The sequence below is a fragment of the Eucyclogobius newberryi genome, unplaced genomic scaffold (assembly GCF_026437365.1).
Source record: "Eucyclogobius newberryi isolate DKJ021-1_F unplaced genomic scaffold, fEucNew1.0.hap1 SCAF_19, whole genome shotgun sequence".
Taxonomy (NCBI): Eukaryota; Metazoa; Chordata; class Actinopteri; order Gobiiformes; family Gobiidae; genus Eucyclogobius; species Eucyclogobius newberryi.
In genome coordinates this window covers 13,426,760-13,448,802 of record NW_027315823.1, presented here as the reverse complement: position 1 = coordinate 13,448,802, position 22,043 = coordinate 13,426,760, and the positions used below count along the sequence as shown (strand labels likewise).

At 37.6% G+C, this 22,043-nt stretch overlaps 1 protein-coding gene across 5 annotated transcripts in view; it reads left to right on the top strand.

Annotated features, from left to right (window-relative positions):
- The window catches only part of dock3 (dedicator of cytokinesis 3), a 189,485-nt gene that overhangs the window by 131,719 nt on the left and 35,723 nt on the right, over positions 1-22,043 (top strand). For all 5 annotated transcript variants that reach the window (XM_072451775.1, XM_072451774.1, XM_072451777.1 and 2 more), the window contains exons 7-14: positions 3,101-3,185; positions 6,658-6,699; positions 7,346-7,500; positions 16,986-17,067; positions 17,232-17,292; positions 18,005-18,152; positions 19,644-19,732; positions 20,629-20,754. In XM_072451775.1, the coding sequence (XP_072307876.1) occupies positions 3,101-3,185; positions 6,658-6,699; positions 7,346-7,500; positions 16,986-17,067; positions 17,232-17,292; positions 18,005-18,152; positions 19,644-19,732; positions 20,629-20,754 (788 nt within the window). The remainder of the gene's footprint in view (positions 1-3,100; positions 3,186-6,657; positions 6,700-7,345; positions 7,501-16,985; positions 17,068-17,231; positions 17,293-18,004; positions 18,153-19,643; positions 19,733-20,628; positions 20,755-22,043) is intronic.

The following is a 22,043-nucleotide window of genomic DNA, read 5'->3' as shown; positions in this document are numbered from 1 at the left end:
ACATATCAACTAAACATTAAAATATGAAATCACAGGATATTTAAACTAAAACGATGGTCGCATTTAAAACGGTCAGTCCAGCCCTTGGTGAGTTCTGTGTCATCCGTTTCTTTGTGATGGCCGCCAAAAGTACTGTATTTTCCGGACTATAAGTGGCACAAGCCAAAAAATGCATAATAGAGAAGAAAAAAACATATATAAGTCGCACTGGAGTATGAAATGCTGTTGCAAGTGTGAAAATAACAAATAATATCACATATAAGTAGCTCCGGAGTATAAGTATATAAGTCTAAATATAAGTATAAGTCGCACCCCGGCCAAAACGATAAAAAAAGGTGCGAAAAATACGGAAAATACGGTACGTTCCAAAGGTATCCATTTACTGTAGCCATGGCAGGAGTTCTGAGGTCCAAGTACATAGTTCTAAAATTAAAAGGGATGGTAATGTTAAAAATAGTCTAAAGTACATTGTTAATTTCAGTCCAATATTTTTGAGAGACAGGACAGTCCCAAAATTCGTGGTAGTGGTTTGTCCCCTGACTGCCACAGTTTCTCCAACAGTTACCATTTCACTGTGAAGAATTAGCACTTTGACATGGTGTTATGAAAAAAAAATATGGCACATTTTTCCAACAAAATTCCCTCCAGACGTGGGATTTTGAGGTCCTCCTCTGGGATGTACAAACATTTTCCCACTCTCCATCCATCAAAACAAGATTACCCTTTCTTTCCTATTTGTTTTTAATATTTTAGGATTTTGACATATTACATATATATAACAGCTGATGCAAACACCAAATAATACGAATTTCAGAAGATGGAAACACATTATATAACAGCAAAGAAGCAAAAAAAAATTGTCAAAAGTATTAAACGATAATAAAACTACATAACAACTTTGGAGCTTTTGTGAACAGTTTTAGAATGACCTTGAGCTTAATCAGAACTAGTATAAAAAAGTGGAAATATAAAGAAAGTACTGCAAAAAGAATGTTTCTATTATCATTGTGGTATTGAAATTCGTGTATTGAGCCTGTTCCTTTGTATCAAAATTGAGTTTGAAATGTTAGTATTGTGATCAACACTGTAAAAAACCCACAATGGAAATCAGTGATCAAAGCACAAATCCACTGACAGCCATAGAGCGCTGCAAAGAGCAAACTGAGCTCATTTTGTAATTCTTTTGACAAGTTATTCATAGTAAAAATATAAACTATGATTAAATAAAGCATGAAAAATGAGTGTTTGAACAAAATATAAACAGTATGGACAAAGCTGGTGTGCAAACTGGCGTCACAACTTGCGGGATCAGGTCAAAACTGTTGCTGGAACAATCCAATATCACACCATTATAAATACTTGATGGATCCACCAAAATATTTCCTTTTTTCTTCATCCTGAATATTTGAGAGGAAGGGGAACGCCTGGTCCCAAACGGGGGATCAAATTAAACAGACAAACAATAAGCTCGCAACACTTCAATGGAAACGCATCTGGATCTGCGTTTGTTATGAATGTAAATATGTTTGCGCTCCGTGGACAGAAGGATCACACGGCAACAACAAAATGCCTCACTGGAAAACTTAATATTTCCTTATATTTGTGTAAGTAAACAACACAAACGTCTCAGATTTTTTCCCTATTCGACGCACTAATTAGTGACAATGTTAACAGACTAAAAAACATGTTTACACAATCATGCATTGACTCATTGTATTTCCCAGATAAATACATTTCATTATTATTTTTTACAAAAGTGAAGAGGTCATTTTTGAAGTTTTGCTGTAACTTAACATACATTATGTTTTTTACGATCGCAATATCGGGATCGACAAATATCGGTTATCGGCCACAGCAGAGTTGAAAAAATCCATCATTGGCTTGGTTTCGAGGGGTTAAGTTGTAACGGCTGCTATACGGGCCTTGCATGGGATATAACATGTTCACGTTTGTCAATATACAAAACAGAAATCGCATTTTTACGATTGTGTGCAGAGCGACAAAGCTTCGCTCAGCCGCAGTCGATTTCCGCTTTCCAGTTACAACTCTGTTAACCACATTTTGTATTAACGACTTGCGCATAATTACATCATTAGTGACACTCCAATTACAGATGATTAATTCAGCCTCTGACATATAAAAGTCGTGAAATATCCATGAGAGCTCCATAAATCCAAATGCTTTTCTTTTATTGTGTAGTAAAAGTGAAAGTGCACATATTAAGTGCATTTGGAAGATATTACTATGGGTTGTATATGAAAAAAAAAAAACTTGGGAGATGGAATTCTGAACTGAAAATAGAAGAAAGTGGCAAACGTGTGACCCAGTTTGAAAAGATAAGGACCAAGCTATTAGTACCGTATTTTCCGCATTATACGGTGCACTTAAAAGCCTTTAATTTTCTTTAAAAATGACGGTGCGCCTTATAATCCAGTGCACCTTATATATGGATTTATTCTGGTTGTGTTTAGCAATTTTGTGTGGTACACGTTTTTTTTCCGGTGCGCCTTATAGTGCGGAAAATACGGTAATCTTGTGGGAAGTAAAAAATGATAATTAATGGTTACTGGTTTGCTGAGAATATCCCACAGTATGGCATTAAACCGCTGTACATCCGTGGAAACAAGGAGATGACGCCACGAGGCCAAATTGCTGGTCTGATCTGTGGAAAGGCGAACCCACTTAGAGTTACAAGGAATTCTCAACAATGAAACAATAAAAACACCCATAATTAAATGAGAATGATACAATAGATTAGTGTTTATAGTTTTTTTTTACACTTTTTTTTTTTTTTTTTTTTTTAACACTAATTTCACTACTACGCCAGCACAAAAAATAAATAATGAAATAAGGATAATCATTTATTTTACTTTAGGCTGTGAAATGAAAGAAACTTAAACATTTTGATGTATTTTAACTCTGGTTTAGAGTTAGTTTGTAAAAAGTTATGAAGATGATGATGAAAACAATTGGTTGAAGATTCAAAAAGGCCCAGATCCAATGGGTTAATATCGTATGTAAAGATGCAATCTACAAGTACAAGTATTTTCCAATTTGTTTTGGTTTTGTACATATTGAACGCTCTTGTGTTTTCCTTTAGACACCTGGGTTTGGATCTGGTGCCGAGGAAGGAGTTTGAGATGGTGGACGAGGACCACATCAGTGTATCCGACCTTTATAAAATGGTAAAGTATTTTTTTAAACTACAGTCAGATTTTTTGCTCCGATACATCGACACATATATCGTTTCAACCTTTCCCCCGAACTATGGGTACAAAAATGGAAATATGGACCCTTGTAGGAGTGATGTGTTTAGAATAGATGCGCACGCAGCCTGGTACTCGACTGAACGTTCTATACAATTCATTTGAATGGGACAGCAAATAAAAAAATGTAATTGCGTCTAGACAGTGCACATTTGCCAACAATTGTGTCTGTCTTTTATTATTTTATATATTTTATGTTATTTTTAATTAGTTTTGATCTGATTTTATACATCTATGTTGTTTTTAATTTCGCTTTGATCTGATTTTATATATTTTATGTTGATTTTAATTCGTTTTTATTTGATATTTATTTATTTTTTATGTATTTATTCTTTTTTTTTTAATGCATATTTTTTCTTGTACTTGTTTTGTACTCTTGTTTTGTGCACCACTTTGGAGACTTTGTGTTGGTAAAATGTGCCATACAAATAAAGTTGGATTGGAACAAGTAATAACTCTAATATCTAACGTCAACTTCGCTAAAGTTCACTTGTTACTGTAGGATTTCTGGCGCTTGGTGAAACTAAACATACATTTCATAGTCCAAATATTGTGGTCCGCTGTGTTTTAGGTGCATTATTGTCCTTAATAACATATAAGAAATGTTTATTACTGCGCTGTTAGCGTGTATGCTAACGTCAGCGCTAATTGCTAACAGTAACAAGCTACACAAAGCAAATGTAATATCATATGACACTTTTTTTTTTGGCAAACACATTGTAAACTCAAATGTAAATACACATGCTCCTGATTTAATGATTAAAAGTAGCTTGAAGTCTTTCCACAATTTGAGTCATATACATACATCTAATATCCTCTCAATTTCTTTTACTCTTAAAGCACAGATATTATAAGTTACACAACGCAAACCCAAAATTGAACTGCTAATAAACCAAAAATAAATAAATAAAACCTATCAATGCAGAGAAACATCAAGGTGAACTGACTTGAATGTAATATTTATGCTTCATTCAATTTGTCCTCGGAGGTCGGACCTTGGAGAGTTTCTGTGTTCCAGTTGTCAAATCAGAAATAATGTGTAGTGGATTACAGTTACAGTTACAATTAATGCACAGTAACGACTCAAAACAAGTAGTAGAAAACAGGAAAGTGCTCCAATCAGCCAAAATGCAGATCCAACAAAGCATTGTCTGGGAATGATGTTTGATTTTGTTGATATTAGCTCTGTGTTGACGTTAGCAACATTAGCATCACAGAGGAACATGTTTAATAGATAGCGGAGAGACAGTAGGAGGAACTAAAGATAAAATAGTACAAGAACTATCTATATATACTATAAACTTTATTCAAACGCAGGGCTTGGTCAGTTTTCCAGTGTAAATTTACAAATGGGAGCTCGGAAAATACAACTGGAACGCAGGATTATTGTAACTGTGGCAGGTACAATTTAACAATGAACTGTAAAGCTACAACTGACTGTTACATTGTTTAGCCAAAGCATAAAAATATATTCGTTCAGGCATTCTAATTAGGGATGGGCAATATATCGGTTACAGTATCGGTGTAGGTTGATATGTATCTTTTTTTTTTTTCAGATCAATGGGTAATAATGGGAATAGAAGAGCATTTAGGTTAAAAATATGGCTGTATTTTTACATAATCATGCAACAAATTACTTTATATCCCAGATTGTTATTTGCTCTTATTTATTCATAAGTGAAAAGTAAATTTGTGAACCTAACTTCAAAAAACTTAACCTAACTTTGAAATAGATTTGTAGGCCTTGCTATGGCTTTTAAAATCAAAATATTGGTATTGAGCCAGCAAATAACCAGCAATCCAAAAATAGGATATTGGTAACGGCTCAAAAAATAAAATAAAATCCATATCGGCCCATCCCTAATTCTATTGTTTTAGTGTGATTGATGTAAATTTGGTAAATGTCTCAAATTGACCGTCTTGTTCTCTTCCTGCGAAATAATTGATGTGTTGTGTAACTTGGTCTTTTATAACTCTTGCATGTTTTCATTTTGTGAATTCATTCAAGAGTTTGTTCTGTTTTACAAGGTTGTTCAGATGAAAAAATACGGAATAGAAATAGTTCATGTTTTCAGATCTTACATCAGTCCATTTAAATAGCGCCAGGGCTAAACTCAGACGCAGTCGCCAGGGTGATTCCCTTTGTTCTGTTGCCTGGGAAACGATGGGGTTATACATCCACCTTATTCCAGAAGCCCGTTTGTGCCGCCATACGACTTAATCCTTCTACCGGTTGTATTAGTGAACACAGGGCTGCCGACCTCCAGAGAAAATAAGTTCTACACAGACTAAAAAGCTGTTTCAGGTCCAGGGAATCGCTGCATTGTTGACGTGTTGTTCACATGTACATTGGACATTTTACACAAAACAGTCTATTTATAGCATATTTTAGCTGCCAGTGATAGGAGTTCTTGCTCAATTGGAAGTGCAATTACAACAGAATTGTCAATCCGTTGCCAAAAGAGCCAAAGGTGGGTGGGGCAGAATAAGGTCATTAGAAAAGGAGGATGATGATGTTGGCATAAAACATTGTATGATAAAAATGCACCTTTAAACAGGAGAGCTTAGCGACCTAATTTCAATTTATAAAGTCAAATAATTAATCTTAGTGAATATATGCAATTATGCGATGCAGACTTGAGATAATAGGTTACAAAATAATGCTGTGTAAGTAAAAGTGCTGTGACTAGGGTCATAGGAATGTATTAGGCAAATGTTCAGCAATCTACTCCAAATAACTACAAATATTTTAGTTTCACTGCTCACTGTAGCTAATAAGTTTAGTAGGTCCAACTTGAGATGGGAAAAAACATAACAAAAGCATGAAATAAATGAGGTCCAATTTCAAGCATAAGCGTTGGATGGTTTACTATTATTTTATGAATGAATGTTAGATAGTAGATAGACAATAGTTGAAAGGACTTTGAGTATAAAGGTTACTGTGGAACATTTTCAGCCCAATCCCAACAAGGTGGATGTAGTTTAGTGCTATAATTTTTTGAGGAAATTGAGGAAACAGTACATTCCATAACAAGATTTTTTATTATTATTATTGTTTGCAGGATTGATTGAACAGCATGACACAATTTGTGAATACAGCATGTTTGAAATGAGCATATTCCGTTTCTTTGCAATTACTTATTTTTACTTACGTACGTACGAGCTCTGCAAATCTGACAGTTGGTTTATGATTTATTTACTACTGATGTGTTTTGTCATAGTGATGGAGTAGGCTCAGTCAACATTCGTTTTGTGTGCACATTTCTAGTTGCTTTTATTCAAAACTCTGGCGTAAGCAGCTTTCTATCATTTCAAAGTGGCACAATAAAGTCATAGAGGAAGTGAATAATATGATTAATGTTGTTTATTTCTTTTTTTTGTTGGTCCACAGCACCTGTCGAGCAGACACAGCGTACAGCAGAGCGCCACACAGGTAAGAAAACAGCAAAATACTATTCAGGGTTTACAGCGAGTTAAGCAGATGGATCAGTTTTCTTTACTTCGTAGTTTTATTCATTCATTTTCCATTCTTGTCTTCCAACATAAGTAGTAGTAGAAGTAGTAGTAGTAGAAGTAGTAGTAGTAGAAGTAGTAGTAGTAGTTGTAGTAGAAGTAGTAGTAGTAGTAGTAGTAGTAGTAGTAGTAGTAGTAGTAGAAGTAGTAGTAGTAGAAGTAGAAGTAGTAGTAGTAGTAGTTGTAGTAGAAGTAGTAGTAGTAGTAGTAGTAGTAGTAGTAGTAGTAGTAGTAGTAGAAGTAGAAGTAGTAGTAGCAGTAGCAGTAGTAGTAGTAGTAGTAGTAGAAGTAGTAGTTGTAGTAGTAGTAGTAGTAGTAATAGCAATAGTAGTACCGGTACTAGTACTAGTAGTCAAAGCAATAGTAATATAGTAGTAATAATATAGTAATAGCGATCTAGTAATAACAATGGCAGTAACAGCAATAGTAGCAGTAGTAATAGCAATGGTAGTAATAGCAATAATAGTAGTAGCATCAGCAGTAATAGTAGTAGTAACAGTTGTGATATAGAACTAATAGAAGTAATAGTATTAGCAATAGTAGTAATGGCAATATTGTTTTTTCAGAATGATAACTCGAAGCAGAGACATGGAGAGCCGTGCCGTGTTCCTATACCACACCACCTACTGGTCAACCTGAAGAGCTTCACCTACAACAGTATCGGGGAGGACACAGACATCTTTTTCTGTCTGTACGACTGCAGAGAGGCCAAAACTATCAGGTACGTTTGGACACCTATATCGGGTAAAGTGGTAACAAATATTGATTGTTTCGTTATTTTTCTTACCCCTAATTATTGTGCAGATTACCATCTTGGCAGTGTTTTTTCAGTGCATTCACAATAGTACTGACATGCATGTTATTGTAAAAGGTTATGCACAGTAGGTGGAGTATATGTGTCACAGCTTGTTTACTTTATGATGTAGGTAACAGTAGTACACCGGATCAAGTTGAGTTGAATAAGTGAAAAAGTGTTTCCCAAACTGCATAACAAAGACTTGTTGCATAAAATGTACCAAAAGTAAATAGAAAACCAAACAATTTAAGACTTATGGAGTGGGGGAAAAGCTTTTTCTCACTTCGGATTAACTTGTATCAACTTGTAAGTCTGATCAGGCCTTGAATTTTAAATTTCGACCTTGATTTTTGTCAAGCCTGTTGCGATAACACATTTTGACAGTGTAATATATTATACTAAATCAAACATAGTATATCTGTATTATATACATACTGTATATACATACTATGTTGCAATAAAAGATATCAGGATATTCTTGAAATTAAACCCTTTTCATTATATACAATATATTTCAAAAAAAAAGATGAGCCACAACAAACAAAAATACAAATTTAAACAGTTACTATTACAGTTACTGAACGATATGTCGACGTAGTGATTATCGTGTCCTAATTGTTGTGAAATAATTTACTTACAGTTTATTGCAGTTTACGCCACTCAACCTTCCAGTTTATATATATTTTCCCATCTTTGCCATTTTAGATTTCCCTTTCATAACAAATTGCTGGAATTGGCTGAAAACAAGTGCAGTGAATAAAACATGACCCCCTAGTGTTACACCGCTTAACGAATGCCATCAATTATACATTAGCATTCATAACAGTTAGCATAGCACGGAACGCTAATGTTACTGATGAGACTGGCAAACTGCTTATGTGAAGCTATGCAGTTCATTAAGAGGGGAATGATTATTTTATTCATAATGTTTAGGGGGATAATAATATTGCGCATATGCAAAATTAAAGAAGAAAAATGCAGGATACATTAACTGAGGCATTACGTGCATTTACTTTACCTCAGTTGTTTTAGTGAATAGGAAAAACAAGCCACACAAGAGTATGTGGCTTTAAAACTTAGATTTAAAGAGCCTGTACCTGACTTTTAATTTAGCCTTTTAAAGTATTTTATAAAAGCAGATTTGTTGAATATTGACTGATATTGCCCATACACCTTTAGGGCGTGGTCACAGTTGTCCTGGTTTGGTCCTGGTTTGAGCCCAGTTTGGTCCTGAGGTTTGGGCCTGTTCTAGTCCTGGTCCAGTCCTTATCCAGTCTGAGTTTAGGTCCAGATTTACTGGAATGTTACAAGAATGTAGTTGAATGTGACCCGTAATGAAGCAGCAGCCAGTGTTTATCCAGTCACATGGTTCATCAGAGTGCTTCACTCACGGGTCACTCTCCAAAGCACCCACTTAAAGAAATGAATGACTACAGAACAATTGCCTTGACATCTCTTGACATGAAGACTTTTAAAGGAATTGTGATGGGTGAACGTTTAAATCAGGCGGTTTGCAGAGGCGTGGACCATTTCCACTCCAGCATCTTGAGGGGGCCAACACATTGTTCGTATGCAGTTTATTTATTTCTCGTCTGCCTTTAATTCAATACAGGTAGACGGTAGAGGAATGAACATTGACATAGGCTTGATTTTGTCATTGACTTTTTAGAGTAAAGGGTCATTTTGTGGAATCGGTTTTAACATTTTCTTTTCTTTGTTGGTTCAATTTGTTGAACCTGAAAAATCCTCTACACGACGCTTGTGAAAGCGGACTCAGTGCAATGATCCACTCACTGCACTACACAGTCCAAGGCCCCGCCCTCTGGCAGGAGCTTCATCATGCTCAGATGTAGGATCAATAGACTGAAAAAGCCTTTATCCCTGCAGCTGTTGGCCTTCTCAACTACACTTCATATCGAAGGGTTTCACCAGATATCGGTCCAATATTGAAAATGAGGCCAATATTTGGCATCAATACTTTTCTTCTGCTCTGCCCCAGTCTGAGTGCTCATCTGTCTCTGCTTCGGTGCATTATATAAAACATTTATATCCAGATAAATGCATCACTTTTTTTTTAAATCTAAAAGTTAAATTGTAAAATTAACTATATGATATTATTATTGGGATTGGCAAATAACAAAATTACATCGGGTCACAATTATGGTCACAACAGTAAGACATGTATTGGCAATCGCGTCACAATCATCCATAATAATCAAATATAGCAATATTAAGGGCAAAAAAGGACTAGTTTTTCCTTTAGTCGTTCTTTAGTGATAGATTAATTTGCCGATGGTGTCAAAATTTGTATTCGTCGAAAATCTTTTAAATTGGGAATACAGCAGAAAGAAGAAGACTAGGAGTGAGTTAGTTTTGTACATTTTGGGAATTAATCGTGAGTGTGCTTTTCACACATGAAGACTATTGTCACTAGTACTTGGCTCAGATACTCTGCATACATTCTGCCTGTCGTCTCTGCAGCTGCTTTGCGCCGGTCTGTACCACAGTAAAGCCCATATATTCTCAGTAACACAGTTGACCTTGGTGCTATGGTTTCAGCGCTCTGACTCAGCATAAGCTAACAGCGTCCTCCCCTGAGACGCTCCAGTGTCCAACCAAAGGAGAGAGGACGGAGACAGGCCTGGATCGACTGTATCCACGACATTTGTTATTTGAAAGAAAAGGAGCTGTAAGTGCTAGAGTGGTTCTGTCAAAATGCCACGAAGCGAGATTTAAAGGATGTATCATATTATTATTGTTTAGGGTTCGGTTGCAGCTTTACGTGAAACTTGGCAGAGTCATACTTTGCATTAAACAGCGAGCATCTTCCAGCCGGCCTAGTAAGATAAGAAAGAATTGAAAACATTCTTAGTCTGTGCTGGCGTTGGCTCCTCTCTCGGCACGACTGATGGCCATCTTCAGCTCATTCCCAGCAGTTTGGTCGCTCCATTGATCTGGCCTTCCTAGTTTCACCGCGAGTGCACACAAAGCACAACTTTCGTGTCGTTTCTTAACAACCTGAGGCTTAAGATGGAGAGGGAGCCTAGGATTTCAGCTTAAGCCTGGATTTGTTCGGCGACTTTGAAGGAATATTCCATTCTGTCACATTGGCATTTGTTTTTTTCCACGATGATGTATGTTTTTTCTTTCTACAGAGACAGTGTACCCTAAACATTGTCCAAAAGGAAATAATAATCATTGTGCCAGGTTATAGAAGACGACGCTTATTTCCACTGATGATGTTAGAAATGTCCCTATAGATTATGACAATGTCACAACTGTTCAACCCCGTCCTCCTCTTACATACTGAGGGGCCTCATTTATAAAGGATTTTGTAGGAATTTAGCTGAGCGAGTGCGTGTTCCTAACACTAGAGGTGTACGCCACTCAAGACTCCTGAACTCCTGATTTATAAACCCCTCCATGCGCTCGCCACCGCATCATCTCTGCTGTATAAATCCCACCTGCAGCATGTGAACCCTCGAAACACAGAAAAGGGCCCATACAAAGGGACTCATGAATGAAATTTACTCAAACATGAGCCAATAATCAGTGGGTTTGACCGAGACATGGGACAGAGAAGGAGGGGGAGACGCTCCACGCAGCAACAGCAGACTTTTTATTACATATATAAATCGAAATGAAAGTGATTGCAACGACCCATGCGTCTTGATTTCACTTTAAAATGGAAGAATCAATTGTGTTTCAGGCGCTTAGATAGACTAGATGAACACAATAGATAAACTCAGTTGTGTTTTAGTAGCCTGGATACGCTTTGGCTGTTGTTTTTTATTCTAACATGTTTAAATCAGTCTGATACGTGCGTGAGGATTGGCCCTGTTCACATGAAGCTGTATCGGGCAGTCGGGCACAGACAGTATTTCAAGGGCGGGATGACCCTGAAGAGGAAGGGTCGTCCCATTCTCTGGAGAGTATATTCTGTGTTCGGGTCAGTTCGGACAGTGCACGAGCTCTGGACAGGTTGGGTCATTTGAGCCGATCTAAGCGTGCGGTGTGTAAAGAGACATTAAACGTGTTGATCTTGTCTCCGCGCTTCATTAAACTACTTGATTCATCACTCAGGCCAACTTCCAATTGAGAAGTTTGAATTTAGATTTACAGCGCCCTCTGCTGACAGCCACATGCACATGCAGCCATTTAGCAACATTAGTCATGGAAATGCTCAGAATGGTTCCAGTGACGGTTCATGGACGACCTCGTGAACAAGATTAATGAAGCATGCATGATTGGAGTAAAATGCAACTCTTTGATGAGGAGCGACTTTATAACATGGTTTTAAAAGGTCGCGCGTGATGACGTGCCTTTAAACTGCTTCACTGCATAAACTAAATACAAATGACACCAAACCAGATAAATTCACTTTTTGATATAAATAGAAAATCATTGTGTTCATAGTTCTGGCCTTGGGAAAACAACGATGATGATCTCTTCACTACAACACCACTGTAATAGAAGCTGAAAATGAGTGATTAATTAGTGACGCACTGTAATTATCACCTCTCCATGGTGTTATCTTCATGTAAACTCAGCCACTACAAGATCAGATTATATGCTTTGTGCCTAGCCACAAAAGCAATTAATCAAGAATTTATGCTTCCTCTAATTATCATCTCGCTTTTACTGCACATAAATGTTCTCTATAAACTCTTGATTACATCCTGTTGTTGATAAGTTTTCAGTTTTCAGTTTTTCAAATATATAGGGATGTGATATCCAATGCTCATGTTAGCATCAGCTGTTTCATGTTCATCCACGCTCTTGCACGCGCCTCTAAACTGAATTATTATTATATCAATGCATTACACTGTGTTGAGGGGCAGAGAAGTGACATATATTCTGAAAAATCTGATAATCTGTAGTTTCTTGTTTAGTCGAGCCTTTTATGTTGGAGATGTGTTCTTGAAGAAGAGCTCACATGAGGAGCAGAGCTCTGCGGTGCTGCTGTGGTCACAGACTGACCAGACAACGTGGAACTGACCATTTATATTGGAAAGAAGTTTGCAGAGGGCTGCGGTAGAGATGGGACTACCAGTATCAAAGTATCAATGTATTGATACCGACTCTGTAAAATGTGGGTATCGATACTGCTCTGCTGCCCTCTGCTGACTGTTTGAGAAGCTAAACTAGAGTTTAGACAAAATGTTGAACTCTTAAGTCAAAAAAAGTGGCGAGAAAGCGTGTTTTTTTGGCCCCGATCTAAACTCTAAGCCAAACCTTCAGTAACAATAAGCACGTTGAAGATTTTTAGACATATCAAATCACAAGAAACAATGACATATGTATTCTAGACAGAAGTAGGTCCAGGCTGTTGACCTCAGCAGAGTTTGGCCATATACTTTCCAATGATCTCACATTTCCAGTGTTTGCATGTTAGTGGCCCTGCAGATGTGTTCAGTACACTCGGGCGGTGGAGGGCACTCATGTGGAAGTGGGGCCATATATTCAGTCGTGTTTTTGCATCTCAGTCTGGTGATGTGCACGTGATCAATGGAACTCATGCATGATGCATCCACAGTACATCAGCATGTTATGGGAACTCAAGCAAAAGGAGGATCTTGTGGCTTTGCATGATTTCATATAATAATACATGTTTGTTTCTATGCAAAGTTGTGCAGATGGTGACGTATCATTTATTATTCATATGAGTTAGCGCTATATATAGCATAATGTGCCCACTTCAAGTTCCAGTATATCTGAACTGTGGTAAATACAAATTCCAAAATGAGTTTTTTCAGCACAAAAAATCTAATGGTATTGGTAACAAGTGACCCACACAGGCTCCAGTAGTTCTTTAATAAAAGCATAAATAAACTCTTTATCCCCAATGATGTAAATATTTGCATTACAAATAGTGAACTCTAGAGAGTCTAATATTCATGCTGTTCAGCACTGAACTTCATTAGTACTCACTTTGGTTGTGAGAATAAGTTGTATGTAGAAACTTTCTTACGTAATAACCCCAAAATAATAAAAGTTGTTTTAGAGTTGGAGGCTTAGACATTGTCCCTGTGGCACACAGGTGTTGAAGCAGTAATTAAAAGAAGAGATGTTTTTGCCTCCAGCTCCTTCAAAAAACTTCATCCTGAATTTATCAAGCCATTAAAAAGGAGTAACTGACATACTTTGTACTTTCTTGTTTCTTACATAAAAGTTAGTGGAAGTTAAATGCCAATTAATGAAACACTAACAAAAAATAATCTTTAAAACTGTCATCCAAGAAACACTCCTCATAGGATTTAGGAGTGGGAATTTCATAAAATGTGTTTATAAATGCATTCTATTTAGGGGCGGGGATCAATTAAAAATAACGAATTAAGTGCAAATCTGACTAAAATTAATCATGATTAACTGCGATAAAAACAGACCCTCATTAATAGAAATGAATCGTGACTAATCATATTTTGTGATGTGAGCTAGGCTGTAAATAATATTTTATACAGTAGCCAACTTGACTCATTTAGTAGAATTATTTTTAGGTTTTTATTTAACCTACACATTGTTGAAATAAACTTAAGTCCTTAACCATAAAAGGTGCTACAAAGTGCTGCTGCCTATAAATGAGAGTCTCACAGTATTTGTGTTTTAGAATCCTGTGTTTGTGGTTTATTTTGTGTTTTGTTTTAACAGAATGCACATGAAAAAGAGACTTTTCTCATTGGGTTTTCCCTGTATTAATGAATAAAATGAAATGAAAGCCTTTAACAGAGGCCGGTCTGCTCCATGTTGCTTTGAGTGACGCAGAACGACTCTGTTCATACAGGAGAACGAGGAGGGGGTCTGTACTGTAGTGTAGGAGGACGCTCACACACACCCGGCAACGCTGTCGCCATGATGCGCACAAACACACAGGGGGAGGGGCCAAATGAATCAATGCGTCAAATTATTTGAATGCAATCGAAGGAAAAAAATCTTGCATTGCATAAAGGCAATAATTCTGTTAAGTGATGTGATCTTTTCATATTCACTTAAATAGCGGGTCTAATATTAATCATTTTTAAATGACAATAAATATGTAGTGTTGGCTACAGCTTGTTTTACTTAATCATTTACTTGCTATTACGGAATTGACTTACTTCTGGTCTCCACCTGCTCTGTCCTCTCAGGGAGTGGTCACTGTTCTGTATCACTGTCACCTCTCGTCTCTTTGGGACAGGGCGCTCCCGCTCAAGGCCACATAAATTCAGCCCAATCCCGTCCTCCACTTGTCTCTGGTTAGGGCCGACACAACCCGACACCGCAGGGGGGCCGACGGTGCCCTGCGGTGCTGCTCGCCTCCTCTACAGCGTAACAACAGCTCGGCCCACAATGGCCCACTTACCCATCGGCGCACTGGGGAAATCCCATTTGCAAGTCCGCCGCAAGTCCACATCTGGTCTAAAATCATCTCAATTTAGGACCAAATAACTGCAATTGTGACCATTCCCGTCGGGATATTTAGTGGTACATTCATGGGTAGTTTAAGTAGTACTTAGCTAGCATTTATATTATATGGAAATGGCACAGTGTAATATTCGTTTGGAGAAATTGACCAGTATTTTAACGTTTTTCACGCCGACCAGCTACATTTAGGATCCTGACCTAAACCTTGACTCTGCAACCTCTCATATTCCCATAATGCTTTCCAAAAACACCCTGAAAACTCACAGATGCCGATTGGTAGAATACATATTTTGCCAGTGTTGTGTGTTTGCTAACCCCTCATATCTCCTGCGTACGCGGGTAAATAGCCTGTTTAAATATCCCGACATTGATTGTGAGGATTTGCTGCTCTCGCCGGCTCCTGTTTGCAGAAATGTGCCGACACTAGAGCTGTATTTTCACTCGGATCAAGTCTGTTTATGGAATCTGAGAGTCAAATCAAGGGAAGCTTTTGCAAATACATGGAAAGTGGCTTCATTAAAACTCCTGTCTGCCATGCAAGGTGCCGTGTCTAGTGGCAGCATTCAAATATGAACGAGTTTGTGTTTGTTTTTATAGTTTGTTTTTTTGTTATATTTCTGCAGAAGTATTTCATTTACATAATTTTAGCTTCAAATCATGAAAGCTTTTGCAAATATATGGAATGTGGCTTTAATTAAGATTATCATCTGTTGCAAGCTGGTGCAGTATTAGAAAATTTCATGTTTTGGCTTTCTTTTACACTTCTATGCTTTGCTTTCGGGAAAATAAATAACTAAATAAATAAATAAGAACCTTTCAAATAAAATAATTCATAATTAGTCAGTCAAAGTCAATGTTCATAACTTATAGTAACGTTGCTTCTTTACACAAATACACCAAAACTTACACCCAAACTAACTCCATGTCAGTACAGTTTAAGCACATGTGTTACTTTCACATATTCATTACAGGCACAAACCAATGTGAGTTAATGCAAGTTCACACATTATATTTCATGTCGGTTTGTACATGTGTTTATAAAGATACATTTTTAGTTGCCTGTTGAAGCTATAAGCACTTGTTCCCGTATATTCTGTGGTAAATGATCCCATTCCTGACTAGTTTTACATTTTGGCCCCCACATTACATTATACTTTGAGTGAAACACTGCCGCTCTGAACACCTTGTAGAGTAACGATGATAAAGTATAATAATAAACATAGTAAAGAAGGTTAGGTGTCTCTATTTGTAAACGTGGGTAAATTGGTTTGCAGTGATTAAAACAATATAAAACACAGACATAAATGGATCAATCAGAAGAAAGTGGCTTCATTAAAAATCCTGTCGGCCCCAAATGTGTGGCACTTGTAGAAAATGAACCTTAATTTTAAAAAAACGAACAAAAAAAACGCTTTTGTCCTTTACTTTCACTTTTTCTCCCTGAAGCCATTTTTAGTTAAATTATTCAGTGAATTTGAGGAAAACAATTGAAAATATATGTAAAGTGGCTCCATTAAATTTTGCTGGTAGCAATAAATTATACTTTTTAAACACGCTTTTACAATTTAATGTGAAACTTTTTCTCTCTAAAGCCATTTTTTATTTTTTGAGCTGACACTTTTTAGATTTCCTTTAGCACTCTTGTAAATGTTTTTGTCTCTAAAAAGTGTTTCTAATTGTAATTGCTGCAAATTTGATGGTGTAGTAGTAGCAATAGCAGTAGTAGTGGTTGTAGTAGTAGTAGTTGTAGTAGTAGTAGTCATTGTCATTGTATAGGCTTAGTTACTGTTCTAATTGTGCAGTAGTTGTAGTAGCAGTAGTAATAACAGAGACACTATGTTACTTCACAAATGACTCTTTTTTTTCTGAATTACAAATAACTGATGAGATCTGAAACGTTGCAGGAAATCAATATCAGCACGGCGTCATACGAGTAAAACTATGACATTTTATAAGCACAATGTCCGTTCTGTTACTTACTGTTCTTCCTCGTTGCTGTCGTTTCACAGTGAGAAGTTTATGGTGAGACTCAACAAAAATGGAGGACCGAAGAACCCAGAGAAAGTGGACCGTCTGTGCGCGCTCTTCACGGTAACGAGAAACAAGACAATGTACAGAATGAATGAACAAAATGCCTTTATTTATTCCATGTTTCATTTTAAAGTGATTGCCCAATTTAAGAGTGCCCTATTAAAGTATTTTGAAATATGAAAATTGTCTTCTTTACCAATAACGTTGTCATTGTCGTGTTTTAGGATCTGAGTAACAAAGACATGAAGAGGGACTTGTACATTGTGGCACAGGTGATACGCACAGGTAAGAAAAGAATGACATAATGTATTTACTTTTATACCCTGATCAAATACAGCCTTTTTTTAGACACTTGAATGACAATTAATACGCAAAATTTACTTTTTTTGAGCTTATAACATTGTTCCCTCATTAAAAACATACCTGGAGTTGCATTTAGCGTCATTCACACTTTGATTCATCCTGTTTAGTAAGTCCTCTTCCATCTGAGCCTCACAAAAATACAATTTTTCCAGATTTTTTGACCGCATAGGTAAAGCTGCACGATGTTCTCCTCTTTTTGAAGTCCTTAAATCATCGCCAGACTCGTTCTGAGCGTTCATTGCAACTGCCTATGTTAGCGAGCTAGGTTTGTTTATCTCCCGTTTGAAATCCCCTCTGCGGTGAGTAGATGGAGCTCTTCCTGTCGCGGGAAACTCCTAACTCAGAGAATGTCCTGTGCGCTTTAAGAAATCACTTTATCTTGAGTTCTAAAACATGAAATGCCAAAGCAGAGGTACTCAAGAGCCTGTTTAAAGGTCAATAATAATACAAATAATGCAGAATAGTTGTCCTTTAAGAGTGAACTGGTGGATCACTGCATTATACCTGTCTGAAGGGAGGAGCTAACTCGACTGTTCAATAGACCTAACTTACAACAGATACTCCTGACTGCAAACAACTACCTTATGTTCATTTCAGTGTAGTTTGCTACTGATTCCCCCCCCTCTGGTTTCAGGTCGCATGTTGCTGAACGACAGTAAGAAGGGCCCTCCTCACGTGCAGTACCGACGGCCGTACGGTTGTGCCGTCCTGGCCATGAGCGACGTACTGCAGACCATCGCCGAGCTCAAGGAAGAGAAGGATTTTGTCCTCAAAGTCTACACGTGAGTAATACATGCGTTCGCACATCCGGGAACTTGTGCAGTGGCAACCGAGTCCGCCATTTTAAAAGGGGCACAACAACAGCACGTCTACTACATACAAAATCCAGGAAATATGAAGCCAAAATGCCAAAAACCTGCTTAATCTGTTAGGACATTTCTCTGTTAGGTCATTGTTCTGTTAGGACATTTCTCTGTTAGGTCATTGTTCTGTTAGGACATTGCTCTGTTAGGTCATTGTTCTGTTAGGACATTGCTCTGTTGACTGACCAAGGAATGATAGCTTTGTCATGTACCTTAGTTTGCCGTTCTCGTCTAAAGAATCAAAGTATTCGTAGCTCATTTTGCCGTAGAAAAGGATGCAGTCGTGCTGGTTTTTATATATCGCGTGCCCCTTTTAAAATGGCCGCTATGGGGAAGTCCTGGCTGTATCACGTAACCGCAAACGCATGTGTACTTCCATCGTAATGATAAGATAAGATGATTTAATGTCCACACAAGGGGGAATTTTGTTGCACACTATGTATAGACATGCAATGTGTATGTGATCATTTATCTTGTCATATGAGCAGTGCTTAGACAAACTGCGTATCCATTTGATAATAGGAAACATTATACACCCAATAGAGTAGAAATTGTTGTACATGTGTAAAGGATTAGTTGTACTTTGCTTTGGTGTATAAATACAACTACTACTACTACTACCACTACTCATCCACAAATGCCATCATCAACAGGATATTCTCTAAAAAGACAAACAAAGCAGACAATACAGCCGCATTCACAGCAGACAATATGCCTCAGCACCACTTTCCCACACATACTACTACAGAGACTGAGAGAGACTGAGCTGGGACTCCCTGTGGTCTGGACTTCTGAAGAGCAGCCTGCAGGAGCCCCACAGCACTCCCTGTGGCGATGTGACGTAACTGTCCGTGCGAGCTGTGTGCGTGTGCGTGTGCGTGTGCGCGTGCGTGTGTGTGTGTGTGTGTGCGCGCTTCCTCAGATGAACTTGTGTTTTATAGTCGCACACATTGCTTCAGCACAAGGCCGTGAGCTGCCAGTCTGCCGGAGGAAAAGGCTGTGTTGTTGAGGAGAAAGCGGCTGGTTTGTTTGATCGTCTGTACGAGATAGTTTTTATCATCTAAGCTGGAACATTTGAAGCACAGAGATTGGTGCAATGTAAATTGTGTTTGTATTTTGTATGAAATGTATAATAATTACAAGAATTATCATTATTCCTTGATTCAAATGTGAGAAATTGCCAAAATAGTGAACATATATTCATATTATGAATATACATATGACATGACATTGACGATAAAGATGATGATAATGATGTTGAGGATGATTTGATGATGATTATGATGTCAAAAATGGCACATATGAATTTAAATTGATACATTTGGAGGTTAAGGAAAATATAGGCTATGTGGGTACTATGTTTTGCTCTGGTAATATTAATGTGATGCTTGTTATGCTTGTGGTTTGCAGGTGTAACAATGAGAATGAATGGTACCAGATCCACGAGAACATCATCAGAAAGTCCAGCACAAAATACACCACTCCCAGCAACAACTACGGTAAGATCACTGCACTTAGATCAATTATTTATTTGTACATTAACGATGAGTACGTTGTGAACATACGGTAAAGGACTGTGAAGAGCAAACTTAAAAACAACAGAAGTGAGGAGCTGGTAAACAAATACAAATTAGGTAAAGTCATTTTTTTTCTCTGTTAATTTAGCTAAATATATGGTAGTTACTTCATTTTAAAGACCAAAGCTCATAGATGTACAATTATTGACTCTGATCGTGACTGGAGTCAATGTATCACAGCGTTTAAAGCACTGGACTTCAGCTTTGGATAAACACAATCATCTGGTAGTTTAAATGTGCAGTATTTCTGGTATATTGTCCATAGTGTGGCATTACCTTTTGCTCTGGACCAGTGATACAAGAGGCATTCCACTGTGCCATTAGTTATTCTAATGAGATTTTTCTGTTCATAATTGAAAATATATAAATATAAATAAGAATGACATTAACAGAAGAGATATTTTTAAATAATTTTGACAATTGCTCATTCATGTTAGCTAGTACAGAGCTGCATGCTGTTTCCAAGCATGTAAACGTTAAAATAATGAAGGGAAAGAGTGTTCTTCTCCTCGCTCAGGTCGTGGGAAGTTTTTTCTGAATGTAACAGTTTCTTGTTGATTATGTATGTGTCATTATGTTAAGGTGATTTTTGATGAATGGTAACGTGAATAACAAAAAACTTTGGGACAGGTATAATATTATTAAAAAAGTGTGTATTTCTAAGAATAAGTTCCTTAATGGTTTTGCCTGCAATTTACTCTCTTTATCTCGCTTAAGACTGAGATTGAATATAATAAAACTAGTCTAAAAAATGTTACACAATAATGTCAAATTTCGATTTCTATGTAAATGATATTTTGACTTCCTTCTTCCCGTAGGCCTGATCATCTCGCTGCAGTTGTTCCGTGGAGACATGGAGCAGGTGAGAAGAGAAAATCCCCTCATCTTCAACAGAGGAGTCGCCGTGACCCGAAAACTGGGCTTCCCCGATGTCATCATGCCAGGTCAGCCCACTCTTATGCCCCACCCACTGCTCTCTCATCCAATCAGGGTTCCTTTAAGCAGGTTAAGATGTTGCATCTTTAATTTGTGACATTATTATATATGTCTGGACTGATTTGTGGAAGTGAGCATTCAGTTAAATATGACAGGTTTTTATGACTTTATTTTGTGTATTTATACCTGTTGTACTAATAAATCATAGTTTTACGAGTAGGTATTTGTGGAGAAAAAAAACATAGGAAAAAATGACAGGAAGTGACATCACACTAGGGACACTCATTCCATCCAAAGTTTATGCATAATGTACACAAATAAACCTTTTTTTTGACTCTCTAAACATTAATTCAACAAAATAAAGGTGCTCTAATATATATTTTCATTTTTTTAAATAAAAGTGTTTGCCCAGTGTTTGCTGGGTAATTTCCTAGTGTAATGTCATCAATTACAAGCCTAACAAATGTGCTATTCTGTGATAAAAAATCTAAATATATTTATCTTAACTGCATTTTAGTTCAATGAGTCGTCCAACTTGACATAGGCCCGTTAAACTGCACCCACAGCTTGGAACACTTTTCAAACTGAGGTTAATACAGGTCGGTGTAATCCCTCATATGTCCAGAAGTGTTCCATTGTAGAAAAATATTAAATTATTAAGAAGTCCCCGGTGCCAATGTGCTTTAATAATCATTTCCCATTTGAATGTCACGAGCTCCCACCTCAGAGTGTTCCATTTGAAACTCTAGCACGTTGTTACATAGCCAAATATTTTCAGGGCATTTTTTCAAGTTGTAAATTGGTTAAATCCCTGTTTCCAGCTGCCTGGAATTCACCACGATGCTTGTCTCTATATTTAATCTACACATTACATTGAGTCACACACAAATTCTCCGTTGTGTAAAATGATTTGTGCCCACTCCGCATTCATCCTGCTCCGTCCCCTCCGTCCCCTCCGCCCCCTCCGCCCTCTCCGCCCCCTCCGCCCCCTCCGCCCCCTCCGCCCCCTCCGCCCTGGCCCCGGGTGTCAGTGATAGAATAGGTCTTCTCTGGCCTCCCTGGCAGCTCCTCTGTTCTCGGACAGGCCCTCATGATGAATGCACGCTCACACTGTAACTCGGGTCGTTAGTCTTCTGTACGTCTGAGCTGTGCGGCCGTTTAGCTGCGTCCGCCCGCTGGACACATCTCTTACAGACACGTACAGAGTGGTGGGTGGTGCAACATGGAGATGTGAAACATATACAGAGGACAGATCTATAGATTGTAAAAAGGATGAGATAAAGAGTGATGTAAAGTC